The sequence below is a fragment of the Ceratotherium simum genome, chromosome 30 (assembly GCF_057802395.1).
Source record: "Ceratotherium simum simum isolate JZ-2026a chromosome 30, ASM5780239v1, whole genome shotgun sequence".
Classification (NCBI taxonomy): domain Eukaryota; kingdom Metazoa; phylum Chordata; class Mammalia; order Perissodactyla; family Rhinocerotidae; genus Ceratotherium; species Ceratotherium simum.
In genome coordinates, this window is record NC_141929.1 from 6,613,326 (window position 1) to 6,639,199 (window position 25,874).

At 43.7% G+C, this 25,874-nt stretch overlaps 1 protein-coding gene across 1 annotated transcript in view; it reads right to left on the reverse strand.

The window, feature by feature from the left end:
• CDH13 (cadherin 13) overlaps positions 1-25,874 on the reverse strand; it is a 1,041,327-nt gene that overhangs the window by 484,329 nt on the left and 531,124 nt on the right. Inside the window, exon 5 of the mRNA XM_004437068.3 lies at positions 12,641-12,793. Coding sequence (XP_004437125.1) covers positions 12,641-12,793 — 153 coding nt within the window. The remainder of the gene's footprint in view (positions 1-12,640; positions 12,794-25,874) is intronic.

Here is a 25,874-nt window from a genome sequence, read left to right on the forward strand (position 1 = left end):
GAGTGAGAATGGAGGTAGGGGATGCAGAAGGGGATGGTTCTAGGAAGGGGATTGTGATGTACAGGTTCTCCAGAAGATGGCCTTCTTATTCATTTCCATTGCCCTCCCTGCCCCAAGCCCTAGCTCTAGGTTTTGCTCTGAGCAGTTGCTCAAGTCTGGAAAGCTGGGTGCAGGTCAGGACCCAAGGAAGATGAAGGCGTATGGAAGAATGGAGCAACCACTTAGGATGTTAATGGTATTTCCAAGATGCATCCTGGATGCTGGTATGTATTTGATCTGCCTTCCAAAAATAGAATTTGCAATTTTCCCTTCCTTTTGTTTCAGGGCCTGGTCTTCCCGGGGCTAACCCCAAATAATCCCATCTGCACTGTGGCATTACCGATAAATAGTTGTCTCATTGGTCCGATACCCTCTGGGATAGCTCCCTAGATGTAAGCATAGACTTGGGAACAGGGAGTCCCGTTGGATGAGGGGGTAGGGGAGGAAGCGCTTATACAGTGCAGAACTTCTTCCACATTGACTTGCAGGCTATATCAGCAACGGAAAACACACCCCTCATAGTCCTTCACGTGCCCTGCTCTCTTGAGTTAATATTTTCTGGAAATATATTTCCTTTTATTTGGGAGCTGAAACAGACCTGCTGATTAAAGAGCCTCACATGACAGGAAATAAGAAGCACTAAATAGAATTAATGTGACTTCAGTAGGGTTCATGATTAGGCTCTGCATGAAAAACTCAAAAGGAATAGAAAATACAATCACAATTAATTGTGAAGTGCCAGTTGCCCAGTTTTCTGAGTCTTTATGACCAGCTGGCCAAGACCTCTGCCTCGGGTTTACTACCTTTACCTGTGCTATCCCCCAGGTGTTAGCAATCAACCGAATGTGCAGCCCAAGCCAAGAGGGCAAGAGCACAAGGCTCTCCCAACTTCTTATTGTCAAACATCGCCAACCAGGTCTTGGATCCCATTACTGCTTTTGACACACTAAGCCATCATCTAATGAGGATGCATTCTCTCCAGTCTGCTTTCACTCTGTTCCACCTTCAGAGTGCCTGTTCTGGCACATTGAACAAGGCTCAATTTGGCCCCAGCTGCAGCCAGGAAATGGGCATCCATGAGTGACAGAGTGCAATCAAATCCTTTTTAGTGAGCACGGACTCTTTCCAATATGGTACCAGAAAAGTTAGATATTTGCCTGTATGCAAATATCCGCACCTTCAGAAGAAAGAAAAATAATAAGGAAATGATCTTTTGGCACCTAATGCCTTACTGCAAGAAAAAGATAAGCTTTCTTCATAACAAAGATCTTAAAACAGATGCCAATCAAACAAATCAACAGCGAACAGCTCCGGCCAACTGTGTTTAATAAATAATTTTGAGATAGCGCACTGATAAACTCCCATAGAAGAAAGAACTAAAAATTTGAAATTTTAACAGAGAATGTTCACTTGGCCTGGAGATTGAGCCAAACTAAACAGGAAGGACCATGCAACACACAAAGCACTCCCTGCCCCTCCACACAAGGGTTTAGAATTAAAATTTCCCTAGTTCCCTCTGTCTAGAAGGGAACTTAAGGCTGAGCTCAGGGAGACAGCGCTTTATCTTTTATCTCTTTCCCCCAGTGGCTGGTAGGTAGTGAGTTCTCAACAAATGAATGCATTTTTGAATTAATTTCTATTTCATGGCAATTTGAATGTTACTGTTGACTTGCTCAAATCTTATCTTCTTGAAATGCAAATTGGATGTCACTCCCTTGCTGAAAACCCTCCCAGGCTTCCTTAGAAAAAAGTCCAAGCTCCTTTCTCTACCTTGCCAGGCCTGGCAGGACTTGGCACCCCAATTCCTGCTACTCATTTCATCCCAAAATACATTTAATATCCTCGCTGTGAGTTTGGATTCACCTCCCAGGTTTCCGTGGGTGAGGATGCCATTTATCTGATATGTGCCACTCTGGCTTCAGAGACCCAGAGACAGGACTCGCTACCTCCTACTCATCCTCTTCTGGCAACCAGAGTGGTCCATGCAAAATCCAAATCTTATCATGTCACTGTTCAGCCCCAAATCCTCCAACATCCACCCATCACTAAAGGGTATTATGTCTAAGCTCATTCCTTAGCACTCAGGTCCTGCCTTCTTCCCTAGTCAGGTCATTTCCTGTCTCCTGCATGAGCCCCGCTCTCCCACTTCTCCAGAGCTGTCTTAAGCTCTTTCTTCTGTCTCCTCTCCTTGGGACATTGTTTCTGCTCTGTCCCCTCCCTGTCACCTGGCTAACTCCTCCTCATTCTTGAGCACTTGCTTTGACTACAAGTCCCCTGGAAGGCTGTTCCTGGCCCCCGTCCTTGACCCATGGTGGTGTAGTTGTCTTGCTGCAAATCATTGTCCCAAGCTAGACTGTGAGCTTTACAAGGACACGGACAGTATCCCTTGCTGTGGTGCCCCAGAAATGAACACAGATCTCTTGTCTATTCACGCTTAGTAAATATTTGAGTGAACAAACCATGATATATTTTCAGACCCTCTATGGGATCAGCCCCATGATGGTGCCTGCAGAGCATGACCGATGGGGTTGGTCGTGTGCATCTTAGGATGTTGAGCAACATCTCTGGCCTCGACCCACTAGATGCCAGTAGCATCACTCCCTCCAGTTGTGACAACTACAAATGTCTCCAGACATTGCCACATATCCTTTGGGGGCCACAATCATCCTAGTTGAGAACCCCTGCTGTCAAAGATACCTGAGAGGTAAGGACAGTATTCCTGCCCTCAGACTTTCTATCAGACCTCCCCCAAAATATCATCTCCCAAAAAGGCCTGCTGGACCACACAGCCCCTCCCGTCACTCTCTGTATCTTTAATCTGCTCCATTTTTATTCCCAGCACATATAACCACCTGATGTGTTACATACTCACTAATGTCTGCTTGTTGAGAGAGTTTCCTGAAGCAGGAACTTGGTGGTTGTTAGCTTCTCTATCCCCAACACCTTGAAACGGTGGCTGGCATGAGTTGGACATCCTCTCACTGTCTGCTGAATTTATCAGTCTTGTGGTTGATCTGAATCTGCCTCATGGAGCCACTGGGTGTGTGCTGGCCTTGATGAATGTGCATCCTTTGGGGGTCCTAAGATGCCATTCCACAGTGCTGCCCCATTTCTCTCCACTTCTCTTGTTTGGAAGAGAAGGCTCAGTTGGCAAAAGACCATGCTCCTCCACGTTCTCCTTTTTAACCCTGGGATTTTGTCCACATATTCTCCTCGTTTCAAATCCATATAGTCAAGTGGTCTGCTTCAATTAAGCATTCAGCAGTAGGCCAGCCAGAATTGGGCTGGGTAACCCAGAGTTTGGCTAGCTCCCCAGCCTCAGAGGAGGACTTGGGTCACAGGTGCATTCATCTCCCATCACAGGAACTCTCGGCTTCCAACATGCTCATGGGGAACTCAGCCTCCATATGACATTATTCCCCAGGTATTTCTTGGGAGGCCCAAAGCTGGTTTCACAAGGGCCCCCGACCAATGTCAGCTTCCTGCTTCCTTGTCTGGGCAACTGGAGGGAGCCTCACCATGGTCATCCACCCCCTAATTACCAGCCCTTCCCAGTCAAAGTGCTGCAGGAGTCTCTGTGGGGGTGGTTCTCTTTCCAATTGTTATCCTGTCACCTGGCCTCACAGCTGTAGTGCTTGAACCTAGAATCTTATCCGGTCTTTTTGACTGATTTAACTAGATTCTGGTCCTCACCTACAATTTTGCACAGTATCTCATAAAAAAAAAAATAATTTCCATCATTTTCTTCCCTCTAACCCAAGAGTGTCAAAGCACTTTGAGGCCAGAGGAGGAAGACAGCCTGTTTCTACCTTCTCTTTTACTCCTCTCTTCCTAGTCCAGGCCTCGAACAAACTCATCTTCCCTTCCCCTGCTCATTTTTATCAAATGAAAAAAAAAATCTTTATGCCTCTTGATGAGTGAAAATAGATGAAGAGTGAGTGGTGGGAGCTGGAATGGATGTCTTATCTGTGATGGCAGGATCTGGTCCTGGAGGGGTCGCAACAATGCCTAGTACTGAGGGACAACAAGACATCAGCAACATATTTTCAGTACTGGGAGTCGGAGCTCACCCGGTTACTTAACTTGTTTTTATTTGTAGATTCTTCAGCATCTTGGGGAAAAAAGCTGCCAAGTCATTTGGAAAAGCAGCTACGATGAAGTAGATTCAGTTTTTTGCTTTAGACCATTAAAGCAAAAAAAAGAAAAATTGACCATCCCACGTTTATTCATTCCACGAATGTGTGGTAGGGCCAGCTGTGGGCTTGGTGCCTCGGATGCAAGGCCCAGCGTGGGGAGGAGAAGGTTGAGGGATGCAGGATTCTCCCACCTGCCAAGGTTCAAGTTGAACCTCTTTAAGGAGTTTGTGTTAATGAAGTTAAGAAAAATATGTTTCCATAGCCCTGAGTGAGGAAGCAGCTTCGCTTAGTGGACCAAATAAACAATCAGTCAGGAGCAACTCGGTGGTCTAATCCAGGTATGTGGCTGCCTCGGCAGTGTTCTTTCAACTCTTCATGCCTCAGTTTCACCAGCTGTGCCTGGCAGAGAAGGCCAGGTTGCAAAATGAAGCACTTGGAAGTGTGAAGAGCTGAACTGAAAAGAGTCACCTGGAAATGCTCAGAGGTGCTGGGGCAGGGAGAGGCTGAGACAAAATCCTGAATTATTTTTTTCTGAAGTGAGTCGGAAGACCACATGTTCATTTGTTTACCAAATTCTGTTTCTCTGCATTTCAATTTTCTAACTGCTTGTGTCAAAAAAGACATCAGAAAGTAGTTAGCTTCACATATTTGCTCAGAGTGAAGCAGCTGATGGAGGGGAAGTAAGATTTTTGATTTTCCAAGACATGTGTTAGGAACTCCTGTGTGTATTATCTCATTGATATTCACAACAAATCTACCTGGTTGGTGTCATTATCCCCAGTCCTAATTATGAATAAACTGGGCTATGGATGGGTTATAGTAACTCAGTGGGTCTCAAACTTGGCTTCACCATGGAAACACCTGGAGAGTTTATAAACTTACTGACCCTTGGTCCCTCTCCAAAATATTCTTAGTGAATTGGTTTGGAGTGCAACTTGGGCATCAGGGGGTTTTAAAATCTCCCCGGATGATTTTAATGTGCAGCAAAGTTTGAGAACCACAAATAGCTCACTCAAGGTTACAGATCTAATAAGGCAGAAAGCTGGTTCTGCTGACCCCAGGGCCAGCTTCCTCCTATCAGGAATTATCTTCGCCTGTACCAGCTCAAATCTTCTGAAGACACTTTCATCTCTGGCCTAAAAGGTTGGTTTCTGAGAAATCAGCAAACACTCAGCAACATGGCATTTAACAGTCATTCAAAGTCTGGATGGCATGGAGCAAAGAAGCCTAGGACAAATTTGCCCAGCTCTCAGGAGCCATTAACGAAGCAAAAACAAAGGCTGTTTTGAAGAGTATGGATTGGATTTAGAGGATTTCAAATGGCATACCAGAGCACCTGGAGAAATAAGCACCTTTAAGGCACAAACGCATTACCCCAGCAGGACTGTAATGGAATTGGTTCAAAGGCCACCTTCACTGAGGCAAATTAATGAATCAAGCGAGCTACAGCGATGTTAACACCTTGGAGCGTGTTTAGACCTGGGGTTCTCAAATGTCAGTGAGCATCAGAACAACCCAGAGGCCTTGTTAACACCCCAATTGTGGGGCCAGAGTTTCTGATCCAACAGGTATGAAGTTGGGCATGAGAATTTGCATTTCCAACAAATTCCCAGATGATGCTGCTGGTCTGGGGGGCCACACGTTGGAAAATCGCCCGTTTAGATGATTCCCTTCTACACAGCAACACACAGTGTTACTGATGTCCAACCCAGACGTTTAACAGCTGGATGCCAAGCAACTGCTCTCATCTCTGCTTCACCTGGAGGGAACTTCAACTATAAAACTGGTACCTGAGGTGATGGCTCCCAATCCTGGAACATTTAGTAAGTGACCATACTGAGTGCTACCCTTATACGTCCACTTACTAACTCACCACCACTGGGAGATGATACTACAGTCTCACCCTCATTCTCAAGATAAGAACACAGATGCTGAGAATTAAATAACTTGCCAGGTGACACAGTACGAGGACAAACCATGAAACAGCCGATATTCACTATTTTTTCATCTGTAAAAATGTCAGTTTCATGTGGTCCCTCTGATAGCAGAGTCAAGATTCTAACCTCAGTAGGTCTGATTCCAAAGCCTGAGCTTTTAACCCAAGTTCTCTGTCTCCTCCCAGTCAGGGCCCTTTCCTAGGCCACGTGTGTCATTGATCGATAGGATCATGATATTGAGAGAAGTGAAGACAACAGGTGTGAAGCCACACTCCCCAGAGCATGGACTCGTCACCTGCTCTCGGAGAGCCAATCCTATCACTGACTGACTCTCACGTGGAACGCAATTATACTGATGACATGGCTGATGCTGCAGATGACAACGCCCAACCCCAGCCCCTTGCTAGGTCAGCTAGAGTCCTTCATATGATCTAGGTTCTTCCCTGCAGGCATCCCAGCAAGGGACTTGGTGGTGGAAGTATGAGACAGTGCAGCGGCTCTGCTTCGGGGATGGAAGGTTCCGGAAAGCATGGTGTCACCTGGCTCTTCTGGGCAGCCGGGCAGAATTGCTACCACCCAGTTTGAGCATCGTAGGAGAAGAGCGGCAGAAAGAGGTGGCAGCAGTGATGACTCCTCCAGAGCAGTAGTTCTCAGCTGGGGGCAATGTTGCCCCCATGGGACAATTCACTATACCTGGAGACATTTTTGATTGTCAAGACTGGGGTGAGGGGTGCTATTGGCACCTTATGGTTAAAGGCCCAGGATGCTTCTAAACATCCTGCAATGCACAAGCCAGCCCCCATGACAAAAAATGATCCAACCCAAAATGTCAATGAGATCCAGAACTCGTGCACTACGATAGTATCATATATGGTATTTCCTGTGGTGCCACCTTTTCTGGTCATGTCACACTTAAGCCTGGTTATTGGGTCCTTTTGGCAATTCTATAAACCACCTGTACTCTTTAAAAAATCTCTTTCTCTGTAAATTAGTTGTAGGGGATTTTATTGACTACCACCGAGAATCTGAACGAAGAAAGATGGGCATGGGGGAGACCAGACTAGAGGATGAAGAAGACTTATGTAGCTTGTCCCTACAATTGGGGGCGGGGGGAGCATTCCAAGTATAAATATTATCCAGGGCAGTGCAATCCTGCCCTGGGGACGTGTGCATTGTCCATGCATAGCATGGACATTATTATAAACAGGTTAATCACCTGAATAAACTCTCTAATCTGGGTAAATCTACATTTCCCAATTGTCTTATGATCACTAACGTTATGATACATATATTTCCACGTGACAGCAGCATTTCTCACCTTAATGTATTTTCTGTCAAATTGTCTTGGAGCTACACGTAGGTTAGAATTGAGGCAGAGCCATATGAGAGAAAGGAAACACAGGAGCAAGGATACCCTCTGTCTGCCAGGTAATTTCCAATTTTATGGCAACACTCTTAATCACAAAGTCAAAACTTATTCCAGAAATTGGCTCCAAGGAGAACAAGTTATATCCCAGAAAATGTGCACTAATAGTCAGAAGGAAACAATGAAATCCTGCTCATGTTCTGAAGCTGAGAACACAGGTGGTTCCAGTTTCCAGTTTTATAATTGAGAATGATAGTATTAAGCTCATCTTTATGAAGATTAAATGAGATCATCATTTAGGTATTTAGCACAGAGCTCTGGCACATTGTAAATGTTCAATAAATGCTAACATAACATTAATAACACTAATATATCTTGGGAACCCCTTTTGGGCCTCAGCTAACACATCAATAAAGACAAGTGATAAAGCAATGTCACAGGTTTGTGTATGTAGGGCTCTAGAGAGGTCTTGGGTACTTAACAGCTGCTCAATAAATGTTAGTTCTCTCTCTCCTAAGTGTTCCTCTCTCCTCTCACCCAATTCTGACGTTCCCAATTCAGAGTGCATCTCCCACAGTGGACAGCAGACCAGGGCAAAGGTCTCCTGCCTACGACGTCTGCCCAGCACCATGGTCCTCTTTCCTGTTTCACCTCACATCCCCTGCTGAGCCCAGTCCAAACCCACCACCACCCTCCCACCTGCCTAACAGACTCAGTCGCCCACTCCACTACTATGCTTCCATATTGACAAATTTGCAGCCAGTAGACTATACTCACAGTGTGACAGAATCATTACCACCTGCTAATATTTTTATAGAATTTCATAAACTTGGTCATTCATGAATCATTTACAGTACTTTATTCCAATAAAGAGTTCACAAATCACTCAAATGCTGGCAAAATACATAATAACGAGTAATATTTCAGGAGCCTTTGCGTTAATATGTCAGCTTCCGATAGTGCAAGAGGTAAATTATTTTGTCAGGTGCCACTTCAGGCCAGAAGCACGGGAAGCCCTCTTGGGGGCTGGGGTAGAGAGAGTGGGCAGGTGGCAGTGGGTCATGGAAAAAGACGGTATTTAGGAAGAAATAGATCAGCCAGACAGTCAAACTTCCTTCCAAGCCCCAGTAAGTGGAGTTCCTGGGAAAGAGGCCTGGGAATTTGCAGATTAGATATCAGAGTCTGGTTGGGGGTAAAATAGGAAGAAGCGTTTCTTAGTGATGGAAAATGCACGACTTTGGAGGTGGAGAGAAACAGATACGGATCCTGGACTCAATACACACAAGCTGGAAGACCTTGAAAAAGTGATTTAACAGTTATTTACTTATCTGTAAAATGGTGTTAACACTAACTTAAGTCTCTTGTATGAAATGGATGAAATGAGAGAATGTATACGAGGTGTTTAGTGCAGTATCAGCCACGTAGTGTTCAATAAACAGTAGCTTTAATGATGATACACATTCAGGGGACCAAGGGCAAATTTATCCCAGATTATTATTTTTTTTTCTGAGGAAGATTCGCCCTGAGCTAACGTCAGTGCCAATCTTCCTCTATTTTTTAGTGTATGGGCTGCCAGCGTATCATTGCCGCTTACAGAGTGGTGTAGGTCCACATCTGGGAACTGAATCTGGGCCGCCGAAGCAGAGCATGCTGAACTTAACCACTAGGCCACCGGGGCTGGCCCCCAGATTATTTCTTATCCTGCAAATTCCCAAGGCTCAGTTCACAGTGTTTTCTTGTTGGATTTGGGAAATGATAGCACAATAGCATGGACTTGCATGTGAGTGGCACTTAACTTGAAAATAAACAACAGCAACAACAACATTGGAGTAATTATAATGGCAATCCACTCACTCACATGCTCTCTGCTTTTTAAACTTGCAAGAGGGAAAATAAAATGTGGGAATTGGAGACGAAGGATTCAGTTCTTTGAAAATGCAGGATTGCTCCCAAACACAATAACCGCCATGAACACGATGGATCTAACTGTCGAACTAAGACAGTCAATTATTTCTAAATAGGTGCTTGAAATGGACCAGAATTGCAACATTCTTGTGCCCAAAGTATATTAACAAGAGAGTAACCCGGTTCTCATTAAATCTAGAAATAGGAGCACCAAACGCAGGCTAATAGGGGACCTTCCTCAGCAAGGACGTGAAGAAAACAGGACAAAGAATTGGAGAGCGAGAGGCATGGAGGGAAGTGGCATAGAAATTGGGCCCTCCTGGTGCCAGTGAGGAGTGGCTCAGGGCCGGGCTGCAGCGCGGCTGATGGAGCCCTGGGCCTTGTGTAAGACGCTGCAGCCTCTCCACTGGGAGCATGTGCCCCTGGGCCTGGGGTAAACCAAGCCAGACAGTGAACAAGGCACAGCCTCCTGGCATGTCTCCTGTACACAATGGTGAGGAATTTAAATTGGTTTATTTTGAAATGAATCTGAGGCACTAAAATGAAGGCTACCTGCAGGCGGGGAAGCTGGTGTGTCTTACTCCCCTACCACCTTGGAGGGCGCCCTCACCCTGTAAGTACTCAATCAAATGTAGAATGAGTGAACTGGTCAGTCAATATACCGTGAAGTACGTTAGGCAACTCTGAACCCAAGATTACTCAAAGACAGTTTATGCTTGAGACAGGCAGTGGGCTAAGACTCAGAGCCTTGGAGTTTCTGTTTACCTTCCTCCGCCTTCAGCATCGTTAATCTCTCTCACTCATGTAGTAAGATTATACAGTGCTTGCTATGTTTCCTGCACTGTTCTAAATGCTTGACACGTATTAACTCATTTAATTCTCACAAAATCCTGTGAGATCAGTATTATAATAATTACCCCACTTTTACAGATGAGCAGGTTGAGGAAGACTCCCTGCCCAAGTTCCCACAGCTAGTCCATAGCAGCCATGGTTTGAATTCAGCCAGTGTGGCTACATGCAAAATCATGTTTTTAACTGCTGCGATACTATATGCGTTCACCTGAAGGAAAAATATGAGGAGCTCCAAGCTACAGACCAGGCTCTATTCTACTAGCTGAATAGCAGTTACTAGTTAGCAAAAACTAGTAATTTCATCTTTTACAATCCTTAGAGATACTAGTATATTGTCACTTTATGGATGAGAATCACAAGATCAGAGAGGGTAAGTGGGTTGCCCAAGGTCACACAGTTCGGTAAATAGCAGTGCTGAGATTTGAATCGTGATTTTTCCAACCCCACAGCTCTTGATCTTCATCACTATGATATGAAATTATGAAATTTATTGTATTCTTAGTTCCTTGTATCTGAAAATTAATGGATATTCCCATGATAGGTGTGGAAAGGGAAGAGGGCATCTACCCATGGTCTGCTACCGGCTTTTCCTGCAGCAGCTGGACACCAACCAGGTGACCTCTGGTTACCGTCAAGGCCAGCTGGACCTGGGAATTTCTGAAGATGCCAGCATTCAGTTTCTACAATAACCGGATTCCTCCTTGGGTGTATGATGAGGACACACTGCTCACCCTTTGGCATTCCCTGACAGATGGTACACCTGTGGATGCCTACAGCAGCTGCCCTTTGGCAAAGCTTCTGAGAAGGAGGCTTAGAGGCACCCTCATCCTCTCAGGACCTGGGGCACTTGAGCACATTGCTCAGCATGAGAATACCTTCCTGCAACTACTGATATTTGTCCAGCACTTTAATGCCCTCAACGCCCTCACACTGTCTTCTCCTCACTTGAAACTCACAGCAATCCAGCTGGGTAGGCAGGCAAGAGGTATTCACATTTTATGATGGGATCCTGAGGACCAGCCCTTACATGGCCTTCCCAAGGTCAACAGCTCATAGTGACCGAGGAGGCTAGACTCAGGGTACTCATTTCCCAGCCAGAGCACTTGACTTGCCAATGCAATGTCCCTCCAGCCCCTGTCTGCAGAAAAAGAACACGGAATTTTTGGGGAGTGAGACTAGTGGTGTTGAAGTGGTTTTGGGATGCTCTTATGCGGTGTTTTGACCAAGAAAACCAGAGATGCCAAATCCAGCCCTAGAAATTGGCCACCACCCCCAACCCCAATCCAGGAAAATGCACACATGATGGGCAACGGCAATGGAAAGCAAACATTTTGGCTGGGCCTTGTTCCCACAGTGCCTGCTTCCTGCTCAGTGCACTGCATCCTATGGAGGGTTTTTCCTGAAAATGTTTCGGAATTTCATCTGATTCCTCAAAGAATGAGCTTACTACCCTGGGAGGCTTGGGTCCATAACACAGGCTGTGAGCATGGAACTGTTTTGGGAGTGTGGTACATGAGGGATAGGACTGACCTCGAGCCTCGATGAGATTTAGGGCTCACCCCTGTATCTGTTTGCAACCGCTCTGGTCTCTGTGTACTGAATGCATATCAACTTCTGAAACTAGCCTTTTACAAATAATCTTTTATTTCTCCATATAAAAGTAATACAAGCGCATTGTAGAAAAATCAGAAAAACAAAGAAAAAATCAATAACACCCAAACACAATCATTAACACTTTGATTTTTCTTCATAAGCGTACACGTATCATGATATGTGCAAACACTCAGTCTGTGATGAGGATACCATATGTGTTTGTGTGTCTGTTTCCATTTGATACCTTGAATCTCTCCCAGATAACTAGAACTACTTCAAAAATATTTTAAATGGTTGTAGCAAACTTCCTTGCAAAATTGTGCCATAATTTAACCACTACCCTATTGCTGAATACTTAGCAATTGTTTCAGTTTTAGGCACCATGTCCTGCTATAACATCACTGTGCAAGAATCGAACTAAATTTTTCCCTATTTCCTTAGGATAGATTTCTAAAAGTAGAATTATCGAGTCCAGGAGGGTTTACTTTTTACAGCTCTTGATTATCAAGCTGGTTTCTGGAAAGCCAAAGCTGACCTAAGGGTTCTGACCTCCTCAAGACTCCTGCAGGGTGCCCCTTTCTTGGTCTCCAGTGCCCAAAGTCTCACTCAGGCCTAGGGGGCTCCGTTGATGAGATAGGAACCCCCACCGTTGCCCTGTCAGGGTTCAACTCCACTCAGCTCCTGCAGAGACACACTTAAAGCCGCACAGCCCCGGGTCTGATGAAGCACAGGAATAATGAGCTCAGCGGGGAGAAAGCAGTCTTTGAAAGCCACATCTCTGCGCGCAGAGCGGGCACTGGAGGGGTACTCACTTGATAAGTAGCGATCGTTTCTCTGTCCAAGGTCCGTGTCACAGAGACGCTACCCGTGTTCTCATTGATTCTGAAAATTCCTTTAGGCTCTTGGTCCACTCCTTTTCCGGTGAGCCGGAACTTGGACCCTTCCGGTCTGTCACTATCGACTACCTGGTCAGAGAAACAGAGCGACATTTAAGACTCTGCTGGAAAACAGAGAAAGCACATTACAAACATACCTCAGTGAACAATCCACCAATCACAGGCGCCCACACAAAGGTGCTGGATGAACTGGACTAAAGCAGCATTGCCAAAAATAGCATCATTGCTTCACACTTTTCATCCTAGTGTGCAAATCTATGCAGCTTACAGCTGGGGAAGCTCACCAGCACCGGGGTGCCGGATCTAGGTGGGAAATAATTCCTATATAGTGATAGATCTAGGAGAGCAATGACACCAGGAAGTTCAGGTTGGACATTTATATTATTTTTAACTCCAAAGAAACAGACTTTTTTTTCTGCAAGCAAGACCAAATAGGCAATGGAAAAGCAACATTTACTCGACAATCCTATACTAGGCAGGCGTTGATCAAGGTTCTAAGTATTTATATGTATCAGCCATCAGCAGTGCCACCTCCATTGTTTCTACCATGTACTAGTCACAGTGCTGAGGAAGCATTTTACACACATTTTTTAAAAACTTCACAACAATGTTGGGGGCGGGAGACATTATATTCATACTTAATGGATGAAACCACTGAGACACAGAGAAATTAAGCAAGCTGGCCATGGTCACAGCTATTAAAGAAATGAAGATGAGATTCAGAGCCCATCTTCCATTTCTCTAGACATGGCTATGCAACACCGTCATGTCTGAATTTACTTTAAGATAATTCCCTACAGGTTGGCAGTCTTGATTTGACATTTGAAGACTAAATACAGAAGATAAAGATGGAGGAAGGTAGTTTGAGGCAGAGGGGCAGCACAGACAGAGGCAGCGGGCAGGCGAGAGAGCCTAGAAAATTCCAAAAACTGTGAGTCCTTAGCATGTTTTGAGCAGAGGTGAGGTCAAGAGGTAATTAGGGACCAAATTATGTTGTTTGTTTGTTTTATGGCATCTGAAAGTCTCCAACTAAAGAGGGAACTATCATTTGCATAAGTTTGTTCTAGAGTTTGCCCAAGTATTCATCTATATTTAATGTCACTTTATCATCAATATCTGTGAACATTAATTCGATTATAACAACAATTTAAAGGTCATGAACACGTTAGACATTCAAAACAGAAAGCTAAAAGAAAGCAGATACTGATCCAGCTGCAACCAATTTACAAATGAGCAGGCATCTTTTGGAACACCATCAACCACGGCTGGAGGGTTTAGGTGGCCAGGACAGGAAATGTGCCTTCTCCTGATGGAATCAGCCTCTCCTGGGGGCCATTTCTGTCACCACCAAGCCTGCAATTCTGATGGCTGCCACCAGGTGGCAGTGGTGCCTAAGGCATCATGACCCTCACGACAAGGTTCCTCCGCCATGATCAGTAAGAGCACGATAGAGTTCAAGACGGCAGTATAGTTTTTTCTCATCTAAAATGTCCTTTATTAAAATACAGTGAGAGTTTTGATTAAACACCAATTACCTCTGTTTGCATTTTTAAGATAGAAAATATCATCTAAAGCAAGACTAAAAATAAGGTGTGCAACATCTTCTGATGAAAATAATTTTTAGTCACTGCTTGACTTTTTAATCCAACTGACATTCTCCCCTGACCCACCCCTTCTGCTTGGAAGCTCCATGAGGGCAACAGCCTCAGCATGTCTGGCTCACCACTGGACCCCAGGGGCTGGCACCGTGTCTGGCATACAGCAGGAACCAAAGCCAATACCTGTTTAGTCAGGAGGACCACCGTTCAGACAACCCTGTTCCTGTCCTAGCCTGGCCAATGATCAGCCGTGTGACCTTGAACACGATACTTTCTCTTTTTGGCTCTCAATTTCCTCATCTGTAAAATGAGGATCACACCACTTATTCCCCAGGGTTGCTGAGGGTTTAATGAGATAGTGTGTGAAAGGACAGTTCTCAGCACATAGAAGGGGCTCCATAAATCATAGCTAATGATTGCAATGATAATAGTAATAATCATAACAAAATTGTGCCTTTGTTGTTAATGGGTAAGACTGACACTTTCAGGCATAAAAAAGCATCTTAGCTTTTAATATAAAAAATCCCTTTCTAAGGGAAGAAATTTCCTTTTAAAAAACAGAACTCACAAACGTCTCTGGTTTGAGAAGAGAAGTGTTCTGGAAACAGATACTGTGGGAAGGGGCGGCTGAGCAAATGCTGCTCTTTGTCACCTCCACGTTTACTGTCACTCTCCTCCCCCTCTGACCATTTCCACCCAAACGTGGACTAAAACCTCTTCCTCTTGCTCCCCTAAGCACACCCAAGATAGGCAAGTCCTCTACAAAAGGCCATATTAACCTAGAAGCATATTGAATGAGAAATGAACATGGGAAACCTACAAGAGCTATGGAGCTGGCCTGCTTCCCAAGAATGGACTTCTGACCCCATCTGTCTACCAGACACGGCTCACTGGTGAGGACCTGCCAAAGAAGCTTTCTGTGCTCTGATCTCCCTTCTTGACCCTTCACTGCTCAGAAAGAGTTGGTAGCACAGAACCCCGGACCTTCTGGAAGAAACACAGCAGGAGATGGCCCTGAAAGCCCTCCCATTTCTCCACCTGCCAATCAGTATGGAAAGCTGAATTCTAGACTCAGAAATTCTCCCAGAGTGCCTTTTCCTCCTGCTGTCGAGGTCTGGGTCGTTTCTTTGCTCTTTCTCAGAGAGCTTGAGCCACTCTACCTCACTGAAGCAAGGTCTTGGAGAGAGGACCCCATTTAGTTAGTGCCGGCTGCTAGATTTAAATGACTTATTCCTTAGGGAAGGAGCTAGTCCCTGCTGTGAGCACCTCTGCTTAGTGCTGCATAGTCTTCTCTCTCTCTTTCTCGCAATAATTTTGTTTTTAAAGGTCTTGCTTTTAATGTATCTGTTGAACCTGCCTCCTGGGCCTCAGACCTGTGTCCACTTTGAAGGAGTGTCCATAGCCACATCAGGCACAGTGCCTTCCTTACAGAGAAGCTCCTAGAATGAGGAGATGTGGTTCCCTAGACCAGCTTGGGCATCTCTTGGGAACTCATTAGAAATGCAGATCCTCAGGCCCCACCCAGACCTCCGAATCCGAAGCTATGGGGTTGGGTCCTCGCAATCTGTGCTTTAACAAACCCCCTGGATGATTCTGATGCACACTCAAGTTTGAGGACCACTGATTTATACAGATATCAGCACCATCCATGCTCATTATAACTGGTGCTGGTTTCCACCGCTACCGTTGGGAGCCTTCTGTTGAAAAAAGGCTGAGTCTGTTTGTTACCTTCCACCTAGATCTATTTTAAACATATAACACCATTAGGAACACTATTAAAAGCGTGTTTCTAGAACGTCAGGGAAGCAGAGTTGGTGTTTCTCCAAGACCTACATCTTTACCTGAGTCAAAGGCACCCCAGGGCTTGGAGGAGCCTGGGGAGGAAGCGGGAGTGGGGTCGCTCTCCAGGGAAAAGCCCAGAGCCTGAGCTCCATTCAGACTCAGCAGTCACCCACCACCTCTCCGGCTTCATGCTCGCTGGGTGGGGTTTCAGAGGTACCGGGCCCACTCCAGCCCCACTGAGCTGGGGAGATGTGCAATGGCTACAAACCCAAGGAGGCCCTCAGTCACGCATCAAAGCCATTCCATGCGAGTCCAGTGGGTTTCCAGATGACCTTATTATATTACGTTAACCTCCTGAAAATTGTCCAGCTGCTACTCCACGGCTGTGGCCCCCCGGGCTGTGGTCCTTTTGTTGTTGTTTCCTGTGATGGAACTTAAGAAATCCAGCACACTCCTGGCCAGAACAAATCCTGCTCCTGCAGCAGCTGTGACACCCATTATAGCCCATAGCAGGGCTTCACGATTAGCTGTTCTTTCCTATTATTCTTTGTAATTCAACACTTCTTTTCACAGTGGGATTTCTTTTTCCTTATCCTCTGAGTTGGAATGGAAAAAATAGCTGATGATGAGAAGGAACTTGGACCCCACATGCCGACACCCTGGGAAGGGCAGGTAAAGAGCACACAGGAGTCTTGCTGCATACCTGGGTAGAGTCACTTCCTAGATAGCCAGTGGTGGTGGCCAGCATGCCACCTGTGTCGGTGTCATGGCACAGCTGGGACCAGAGCCCTCTGCCCCCAGGGAGGGGCAGGAAATACCGAGGTCTGGAGCAGCCGGTGATGGCTTGATCTGAGTTTCAAAGAGCATTCTTGCTGTATACATCTTACAGAATGTGGCACATTCTGGACAAAGCCACGGCCTCTGTGAATCCCCTTTCTAAGTCCTGTTCTGCCTCTATGCTCTGCTGCAAGTAACCAATGACACCAGGTTGTATGTGTTTTTAAGGTATTCTATGAATTTACACATGTACATATGTATTCATAGAATATATAGCAGGTTTGAGTGTTTTTACATAAATAGGATCATTCTGTCTAAACTATTCTACATTTTTTCTATTCAATGTGGTTGGGAGATTTTATACATATATATATATATATATATATATATGTATATAAACTTCTGGAGGGGAATAATTTTGCATTTACGAAAACATTGCCAAGATAGTACAGAGTTCCCATGTACCTTACATCCAATTTCCCCTAAGGTTAACATCTTACATAACCATGGAATATTGGTCACAACTGAGAACTTAACATTGATATATGGCTATTAACTTACTAACCTCCAGATTTTATGTATTCAGATTTCATCAGTGTTTCTACTTTTATCCTTTTTCTGATGCAAAATCCAATCCAGAACCCCACAGAGTGGTTTTTATTGGTCCATTCTGGTGCCTACCCATGGGTTCAGATTTGTCCTTAATTGCACTAATATCAGGGTTTTTTTCCTATGGAAATGTATTTCATATATATCAAAATGATATAGTCACCAGGTTTTCTGTACGTCATCATTACTGTAAGAGCTTCTAGCCCTACCCTCTGCTGATCCCCAGTATCTGTACTTTCACTCAGATCGCCACTACAGATTTTTGCCTGTTCTGTTCTCAGGGCCTAGAACAGTGTGTGATACACCATAAGTTTGCAATAAATATTTACATACTGAATAAGTAAATGATGTTACACTAGTCTCTAATTTCTCTCTTTTACCCTCCTGTCCTAATTGCAACCAGAATGGTCCTTCTAAAATGTAAACCCAAATCTGACCAAGACAGTTCCTAGATTAAAACTTGCAATGGCTCCCTATTGTTCCCAGGGTAAATTCCTGGGGGCCCTCCTCTATTGATGTGCCTGCTTCTCCAATTCTGCCTTTTGCCACAACCAACCAAGAACTATAGACCTTCTGACCTTTGCTCAGTTTCTCCAGACCTATGTCACCTGGACTCCCATCCCCCATCGTGTCTGCTGGAGACCTCTCCTCGTCTTCCTGGACTCGGCACCAGCGGTTGTCCACTCACTGGAGCTTCTCCTGACCCCTTCTCCTGCGCCGCTCCATGGAGACTGAACCTCGTCATCTGGGCTTAGCCCTGCTCACCAGAGAGGTCTATTACAGCACAGAGCAGATGGCCTCTCTGTTGGTGGTGGTAATTGTCTCTGGGCTATTTATTTCTTATTCCCGTTAACATTGCCCGGGTTTGGAACACAGAAGAGACTTGATTAAGGCTTTGAGTGAAGAAGTGCAACTTTATATGCATGTTTTTATATGTTCATAAAATGCTTCATAAACTCATAAATTAAAAATAAGAATAAGGTCTGTTGTATAAACCTTTTTTTTTTTTTTTTGAAAATGCAGTCACTTTACCTGTGCAACATCAGTACCTTTTCATTTCTTTTCTTACAAATCCCCAAAGTTAACTTCCCAGGCAGTGGTAATGCCTAGGAGTCAGGAAGGGACTTGGAATCTTCCCCGTCCTTATAATCTGCAAGAGTCCCCTTGTGTGAAGACTGTCCTGTGCTTGCTCTGCAAAGCAGCTCCCACGCAAATGCCCTAAGGCTTCTTCCCCGTCATTTCCAACAAAATGGATGCCTCTAATTCTCCCCTATGTAGAAAGTCAGGAGACACTTATTTTCGAAGGATAAAAGACTATACATATACATGAAATATGATCAAAAGGATGAAAAACTACAAAATAATTAGACTCCTCCCCTAAAAACTACCAAAGGGAATATATCACATGAGAACAATATAGGTCTTTGGGGGAAAGGGGAGCAATATTTTTTTCCTTAACCCTTAGAATATTTTTGGTTTCATAAAATGAGACTATATTACTTACTTACATGGTAAAAACATAACTTTTCTAAACATGTAAGAGTAATGATTGGAGCTTGATGTACATGCTCATTTAGAAGGTGTTTTCTATTCCATGTTAAATAGAAAACTCCACTGTTGCCCTCACCTGTAGTTATTAGAAGGCATTCGTTTTACCAATAGATTGCTCTCTAAGGTGATCTGGAAGCATTAATTAATTCTCAGCTGTGGTTTAGTCTTGGCCATGACTTTGAACTTGTAGACACTTGGCCATTCAGCAATCTGGGCAGCTGTTAGAGCCAAGAAGCCTGCCTCTCACCCTATGCCGGTCAACCAGTAGGTCATAAATTAACATGGAGAATCAGGAAAAACCAGTGCCAAGAGTCCGGATGCCCTGGTGTAGAAACACTGAACCAATGCCCCGGCCATCCGCTGAAGGATGATAGCTAGAGACCCACCACATAGACCAATGGTTCTTACGCTAGTTAGGGCTGGCTGTGTTCACCACCAACTTCAAACTGTTTCCCTTGTCCCACAGAGGCTACTAAGGTTAAGGGCAGGATGGTGCACTGGGGAAGGAAAATCAAACTCCAGTAACACATGATGGGGGGTACCTGGATCCACTATCCTTATCCTCCACCTATTAGCACACTGTGCCAGCTTTGCTTCCCTTCTTTTATAACAAAGATGTTTAAGATTATGCCTAAGCACAGCTTAATCCTATGAGTTCCATAGGATTCAATGTTAATTGGTGGGGTTTTTTGTGTTGTGTATGTTTTCTTATAGTTTATAATCTTTTGGTTATTTTTGCTAGGCTGTAGAATTTTATTTTTACGAGAGTATTTCTCAATTTCCAAGTATTTACAATGTTTTAATTATTTATTTCCAATTTATCATATAATAATGTGGCTTATGAAATTTCTACTTTTGAGTATTTTAAAAAATTTATTAGTCGCCAAGTGCAATATCGTCTTTACTAAGTGATCCATCAACACATAGAAAGAGTGGATATTCTGCATCATTATTCATAATAGCCAAAAGGTGGATGCAACCCAAGTGTCTAACGATGGATGAATGGATAGACAAAATGTGGTATATCCATACAATGGACTATCACTCAGCCTTAAAATGAAGGACATTCTGACACCTGCTACAACACGGATGAACCTTGAGGATGTTACGGTCAGTGAAAGTAAGCCAGTGACAAAAGGACAAATATTGCATGATTCCACATATATAAATATGTAATTGGCACAATCCTGTGGTCACAGCAGGAATTCAGTTTATATTTGTTGATAATATACACCAAACTGATACCACCATTCACCCAGCTTGATGGTCAGTTTCTCTCCCATGACTTTTTTTTTTTTTTTTTTTAATTTTTTGCCCCAAAGCCCCAGCAGATAGTTGTATGTCATAGCTGCACATCCTTCTAGTTGCTGTATGTGGGACGCGGCCTCAGCATGGCCGGAGAAGCGGTGCGTCGGTGCACGCCCGGGATCCGAACCCGGGCCGCCAGCAGCGGAGCGCGTGCACTTAACCGCTAAGCCACTGGGCCGGCCCCCCCATGACTTTTAATAAGATGTTTCCTTCTTGAGCACAATTTCCTCTAACATATTGTCTCCCTCTACCTTCTTTTCTTCCATTCAAAATACTTATTGACCATTTGAGTTCCAGAGTACTCACAGTTCTCAAGGGCTCACAGTTCAATACACTCTATGAAGTCCACATCACACAACATGGGAGATGTGCTGAAAGATGCTACAGCAGACAGAGAAAGAGGAAGTCATCTTTGGGTCATTCAGTCATTGTGCTTGACTTGTCTGGGCCCAAAGTCCAATCATTGCCCATTGGTATCACACTTGTGCATCTATTTATTGCCCAAGAGAATACCTGGGGATCCTTACGTGTCACTTCATGAATTTCTGGTTTCTAAATGCAGGCTGTGAGTTTCACTCTCCTGCTCACTGGGTGCCTTGACTTTGCCTCTTGTTTTACCAAAAATCAAGATGGTCACTGAAATGTCTGGTGAAAACTCTAGATCTTCTATACCTGCTGTCTCTTCTATCTATGAATCAGATTTATGGTAGTGGGGAGTAGTCACTGAGACTGTCCCTAAATACTCTGGCTCCTCTCCTTCCAGGCACACAGTCAAACTATACTTCCCTGGCCATTTGAAGTTGGTTGTGGCCATAAGATTTGCTTTAGCCGATGAATGGTGAGTGAAAGTAACGTGTATCACTTCAGCTAATTCCGATCAAAAGCCTTAAGAGCTATGATGTGCTTAGCCAGGTACTTTTTGCTTTCTCCATGATGACCAGCTATGTTCCAAATAATGGTGACTTCATCAACCTAGATCCCAAAGAAAGAACGAACGATGACAAGGAGCAGAGCCCCCATCTAACCCTCAATGGACATGGAGCTTAATTAAACCTTTGTTGCTTCGATCAACTGAAATTTGGAGTTGCCTGTCAACAAAGCAGAGCCTAACTTATCCTGACTAATGCATAGAGTACTTAGGAGAACAGGGTTTGCAGCTCAGAAACTTCAACCAATGTGGATTTAATGGGGGTCATGTAGCCTGTCTGAGCCTCCTTCCCATCCTCTGCAAAATGGCAGAAATAATGCCTATCTTAAAAAGATTATGGTAAGTAAATGATCTGAGAGATAATGAAGTGCTTAAGTACGTAAACATGCTCAATAATGTAAGGCAATTCTTCTTTTTATAACTATTAAATGATGATGATGAAGATGATGATGATGACAGAGGTTACCACTTATTGAACACTAGCTCTGTGCCACACACTATTTTAAGCGTTTTATATACATTAGTTCATTTAATCCTTAGAACAACTCTGTGGGGTAGGTACCGATATTAATCTCCACTTTACAGAGGAAGAAACCAATCCACAAATCTTGCCAAAGTCCGGTAGATAATGACTTTCGATTAGAATCCAAATATCCAGAGCCCATGGCCTTAACCCCTACTCCATATGGCCAACTGATCAACACAGGCTGCCTTGGGGAGGAGTGCCCCAGGAGTAGAATTAACAAAGTTTCGGAACCTGGCATGGTTGAAAGTGCTCCCAGGGGCCAGCCCCATGGCCTAGTGGTTAAGTTTGGTGCATTCTGCTTCAGTGGCCCAGGTTTGGTTTGGGCTGCAGACCTACGCCACTTGTCAGCACCCATGCTGTGGCGGCGACCCACATACAAAGTAGAGGAAGATTGGCACAGATGTTAGCTCAGGGCTGATCTTCCTCAAACAAAAAGAGGAAGGTTGGCAACAGATGTTAGCTCAGGGCAACTCTTCCTCAGCAAAGCAAAAAAAAAAAAGAAAGTGCTCCCAGTCTGAACTCCTGGTGACAAGCCCACCCCATGAAGACTGGAAGCAAAGATGTTCATCTCAGGCCCATGTCAGTGGCAGAGCCAAGATTAGGGACTTCTGAGTCTCGATTCCCAGATTTATATGTATCCAATGAGTCACCCATTCCCTCTGTACATCAAATTCCTGGCAGGAACATCTTTATCTTCTCACACCCTCTGAGCTTTGCCATAGTAACGGCGTAATTTGAAGGTTTCCACAAGCTTTCTGCCATCTAAAAGGAAAATAAATTAATCATGCCCTTGGGCACTATTGAAATATACACACTTAATCTCTTACTAACTTGCCAAACTTTCCTTCCTTGCCATTGCTCTGCTCCTCTCCCTTCCATCAGTTCAGATTTTTATGGTTCCCAAAGAAATATTAAACCAAATATTTATGCACTCATCTGAACCACAGTTCAGAAAAAGCAATGTAACAAAATCAGCATTATGAACCTGGAGCTGTTCCCATTTGGAAGTAATAAACACGAACAATTGAACAATTTCTCCCTGGAAATGTATGTTGGCTGCCCTTTCACTGAGAGTTTCAATGCTTATTCTTATTATTCTTATAATTCAGGACAAATTTTAAAGTTAAGTCTGATGCTTGGAAACAGAAGCAGTGCCAAACGAAAATAAAATATTTCAATCATTTTCAACTGGAAGCCTGACATTCTACTCTGCCTTGCTTATACCTTGGTTAGAAGGACCAGTGCATGGCTTTGAAGTTCCTCATTCCCTGAGGCAGGTACTATTTCTCACAATCCTTTCACACCTGATTAAAATCTTTAAAGGGCCCTTGTGCCATCACATTCAGGAAAAATTCAGGCTTCCTCAGGAATGCATTCAAGGCTCTCTATAGCCTGTCCCCTGCCTCTGTCTTCAGCCTCAACTGTTGCTGTGTCCACATAAGTCTCCCCACTCTGTTTGCTGCCACTTCTCCCAAAGTGCCATGCTTGGGTCTACCTCTGTTTCAGCCCTGGGGTTACCTTCTTCTGATCCAGAGGCTCCTATCCGATAGCTGAACCTGGCCAATCAGATCATCTCTTTGGGAAGCCAAGGATTGGGACAAGGGGAGACTGAGTCAGTTAGCTAAGAGCTATGGACCCTTAAAGTCTTATCAGCTTGAAAGCTGATACTTTGGGGAGACCCTTTCGGGCCATAGGTACAGACCTTGAAAAGAAAATAGTCTACTGAGGAAACTGAGCGAGAGAGCGATGAATCCTTGTGTCCATATGGAGCCAGTTCAGGCTCAAATATGGTAAGTGCCACCACCCTGCTGATGGTAAACTAGCCTCTCCAAGGTTACTTAATATTATGCCTCAGCATTGAGGATGATATTAGCTGTGGGTTTCTCATATATGGTCTTTATTATGTTGAGGTACTTTCCTTCTATACCCATTTTATTCAGAGTTTTTATCATAAATGGATGCTGTATCTTGTCAAATGCTTTCTCTGCATCTATTGAGATGATCATGTGATTTTTATTCTTCATTTTATTAATGTGGTGTATTACGTTGATTGATTTGCGAATGTTAAACCATCCCTGCATACCTGGAATAAATCCCACTTGATCATGGTGTATAATCTTTTTAACGTATTGTTGTATGCGGTTTGCTAGTATTTTGTTGAGGATTTTCGCATCGATGTTCATCAGTGATATTGGCCTGTAATTTTCTTTTTTTGTGTTGTCTGGTTTTGGTATCAGGGTAATGTCAGCTTCGTAGAATGAGTTAGGGAGCTTCCCCCCCTCCTCAATTGTGAAACCCACAGCTAATATCATCCTCAATGGTGAAAAACTGAAAGCTATCCCTCTAAGAACAGGAACCAGACAAGGATGCCCACTGTCACCACTCCTATTTAACATAGTATTGGAAGTCCTAGCCAGAGCAATCAGGCAAGAGAAAGAAATAAAAGGGATCCAAATTGGAAAGGAAGAAGTGAAACTGTCACTATTTGCAGATGACATGATTTTATATATAGAAAACCCTAAAGAATCCACCAGAAAACTTTTAGAAGTAATAAACGACTATGGTAAAGTTGCAGGATACAAAATCAACATACAAAAATCAGTTGCATTTCTGTACACTAACAACGAAGTAGCAGAAAGAGAAATTAAGAATACCATCCCATTTACAATTGCAACAAAAAGAATAAAATACCTAGGAATAAACTTAACCAAAGAGGTGAAAGATCTGTACACGAAAACTATAAAACATTGCTGAAAGAAATTGAAGAGGACACAAAGAAATGGAAAGATATTCCGTGCTCTTGGATTGGAAGAATTAACATAGTTAAGATGTCCATACTTCCTAAAGCCATCTATAGATTCAATGCAATCCCTATCAAAGTTCCAACAACATTTTTCACAGAAATAGAACAAAGAATCCTAAAATTTATATGGAACAACAAAAGACCCCGAATAGCTAAAGGAATCCTGAGAAAAAAGAACAAAGCTGGAGGTATCACACTCCCTGATTTCAAAATATACTACAAAGCTATAGTAACCAAAACAGCATGGTACTGGCACAAAAACAGACACACAGATCAATGGAATAGAATCGAAAGCCCAGAAATAAACCCACACATCTATGGACAGCTAATCTTCGACAAAGGAGCCAAGAACATACAATGGGGAAAAGAAAGTCTCTTCAACAAATGGTGTTGGGAAAACTGGATAGCCATATGCAAAAAAATGAAAGTAGACCCTTACCTTACACCATACAGAAAAATTAACTCCAAATGGATTAAAGACTTGAATGTAAGACCTGAAACTGTGAAACTTCTAGAAGAAAACATAGGCAGTACGCTCTTCCACATCAGTCTTAGCAACATCTTTTCAAACACCACATCTGACCAGGCAAGAGAAACAATAGAAAAAATAAACAAATGGGACTACATCAAACTAAAAGCTTCTGCACAGCAAAGGAAACCATCAACAAAACGAAAAGACAACCTAACAATTGGGAGAAGATATTTGCAAACCATACATCTGATAAGGGCTTAATCTCCAAAATATATAAAGAACTCATGCATCTCAACAACAAAAAAACTACCAACCCAATTAAAAATGGGCAAAAGACCTGAACAGACATTTCTCCAAAGAAGATATACAGATGGCCAACAGACACATGAAAAGATGTTCAAAATCACTAACTATCAGGGAAATGCAAATCAAAACTACAATGAGATATCACCTCACGCCTGTCAGAATGGCTATAATTAACAAGACAGGAAACAACATGTGTTGGAGAGGTTGTGGAGAGAAGGGAACTCTCATACACTGCTGGTGGGAGTGCAAACTGGTGCAGCCACTATGGAAAACAGTATGGAGATTCCTCAACAAATCAAGGATAGAACTACCATATGATCCAGCTATTCCACTGTTGGGTATTTATCCAAAGAACTTGAAAACACCAATTTGCAAAGGTACATGCACCCCTGTGTTCATTGCAGCCTTATTCACGATAGCCAAGACTTGGAAGCAACCTAAGTGCCCATCAAGGGACGAATGGATAAAGAAGCTGTGGTATATATACACA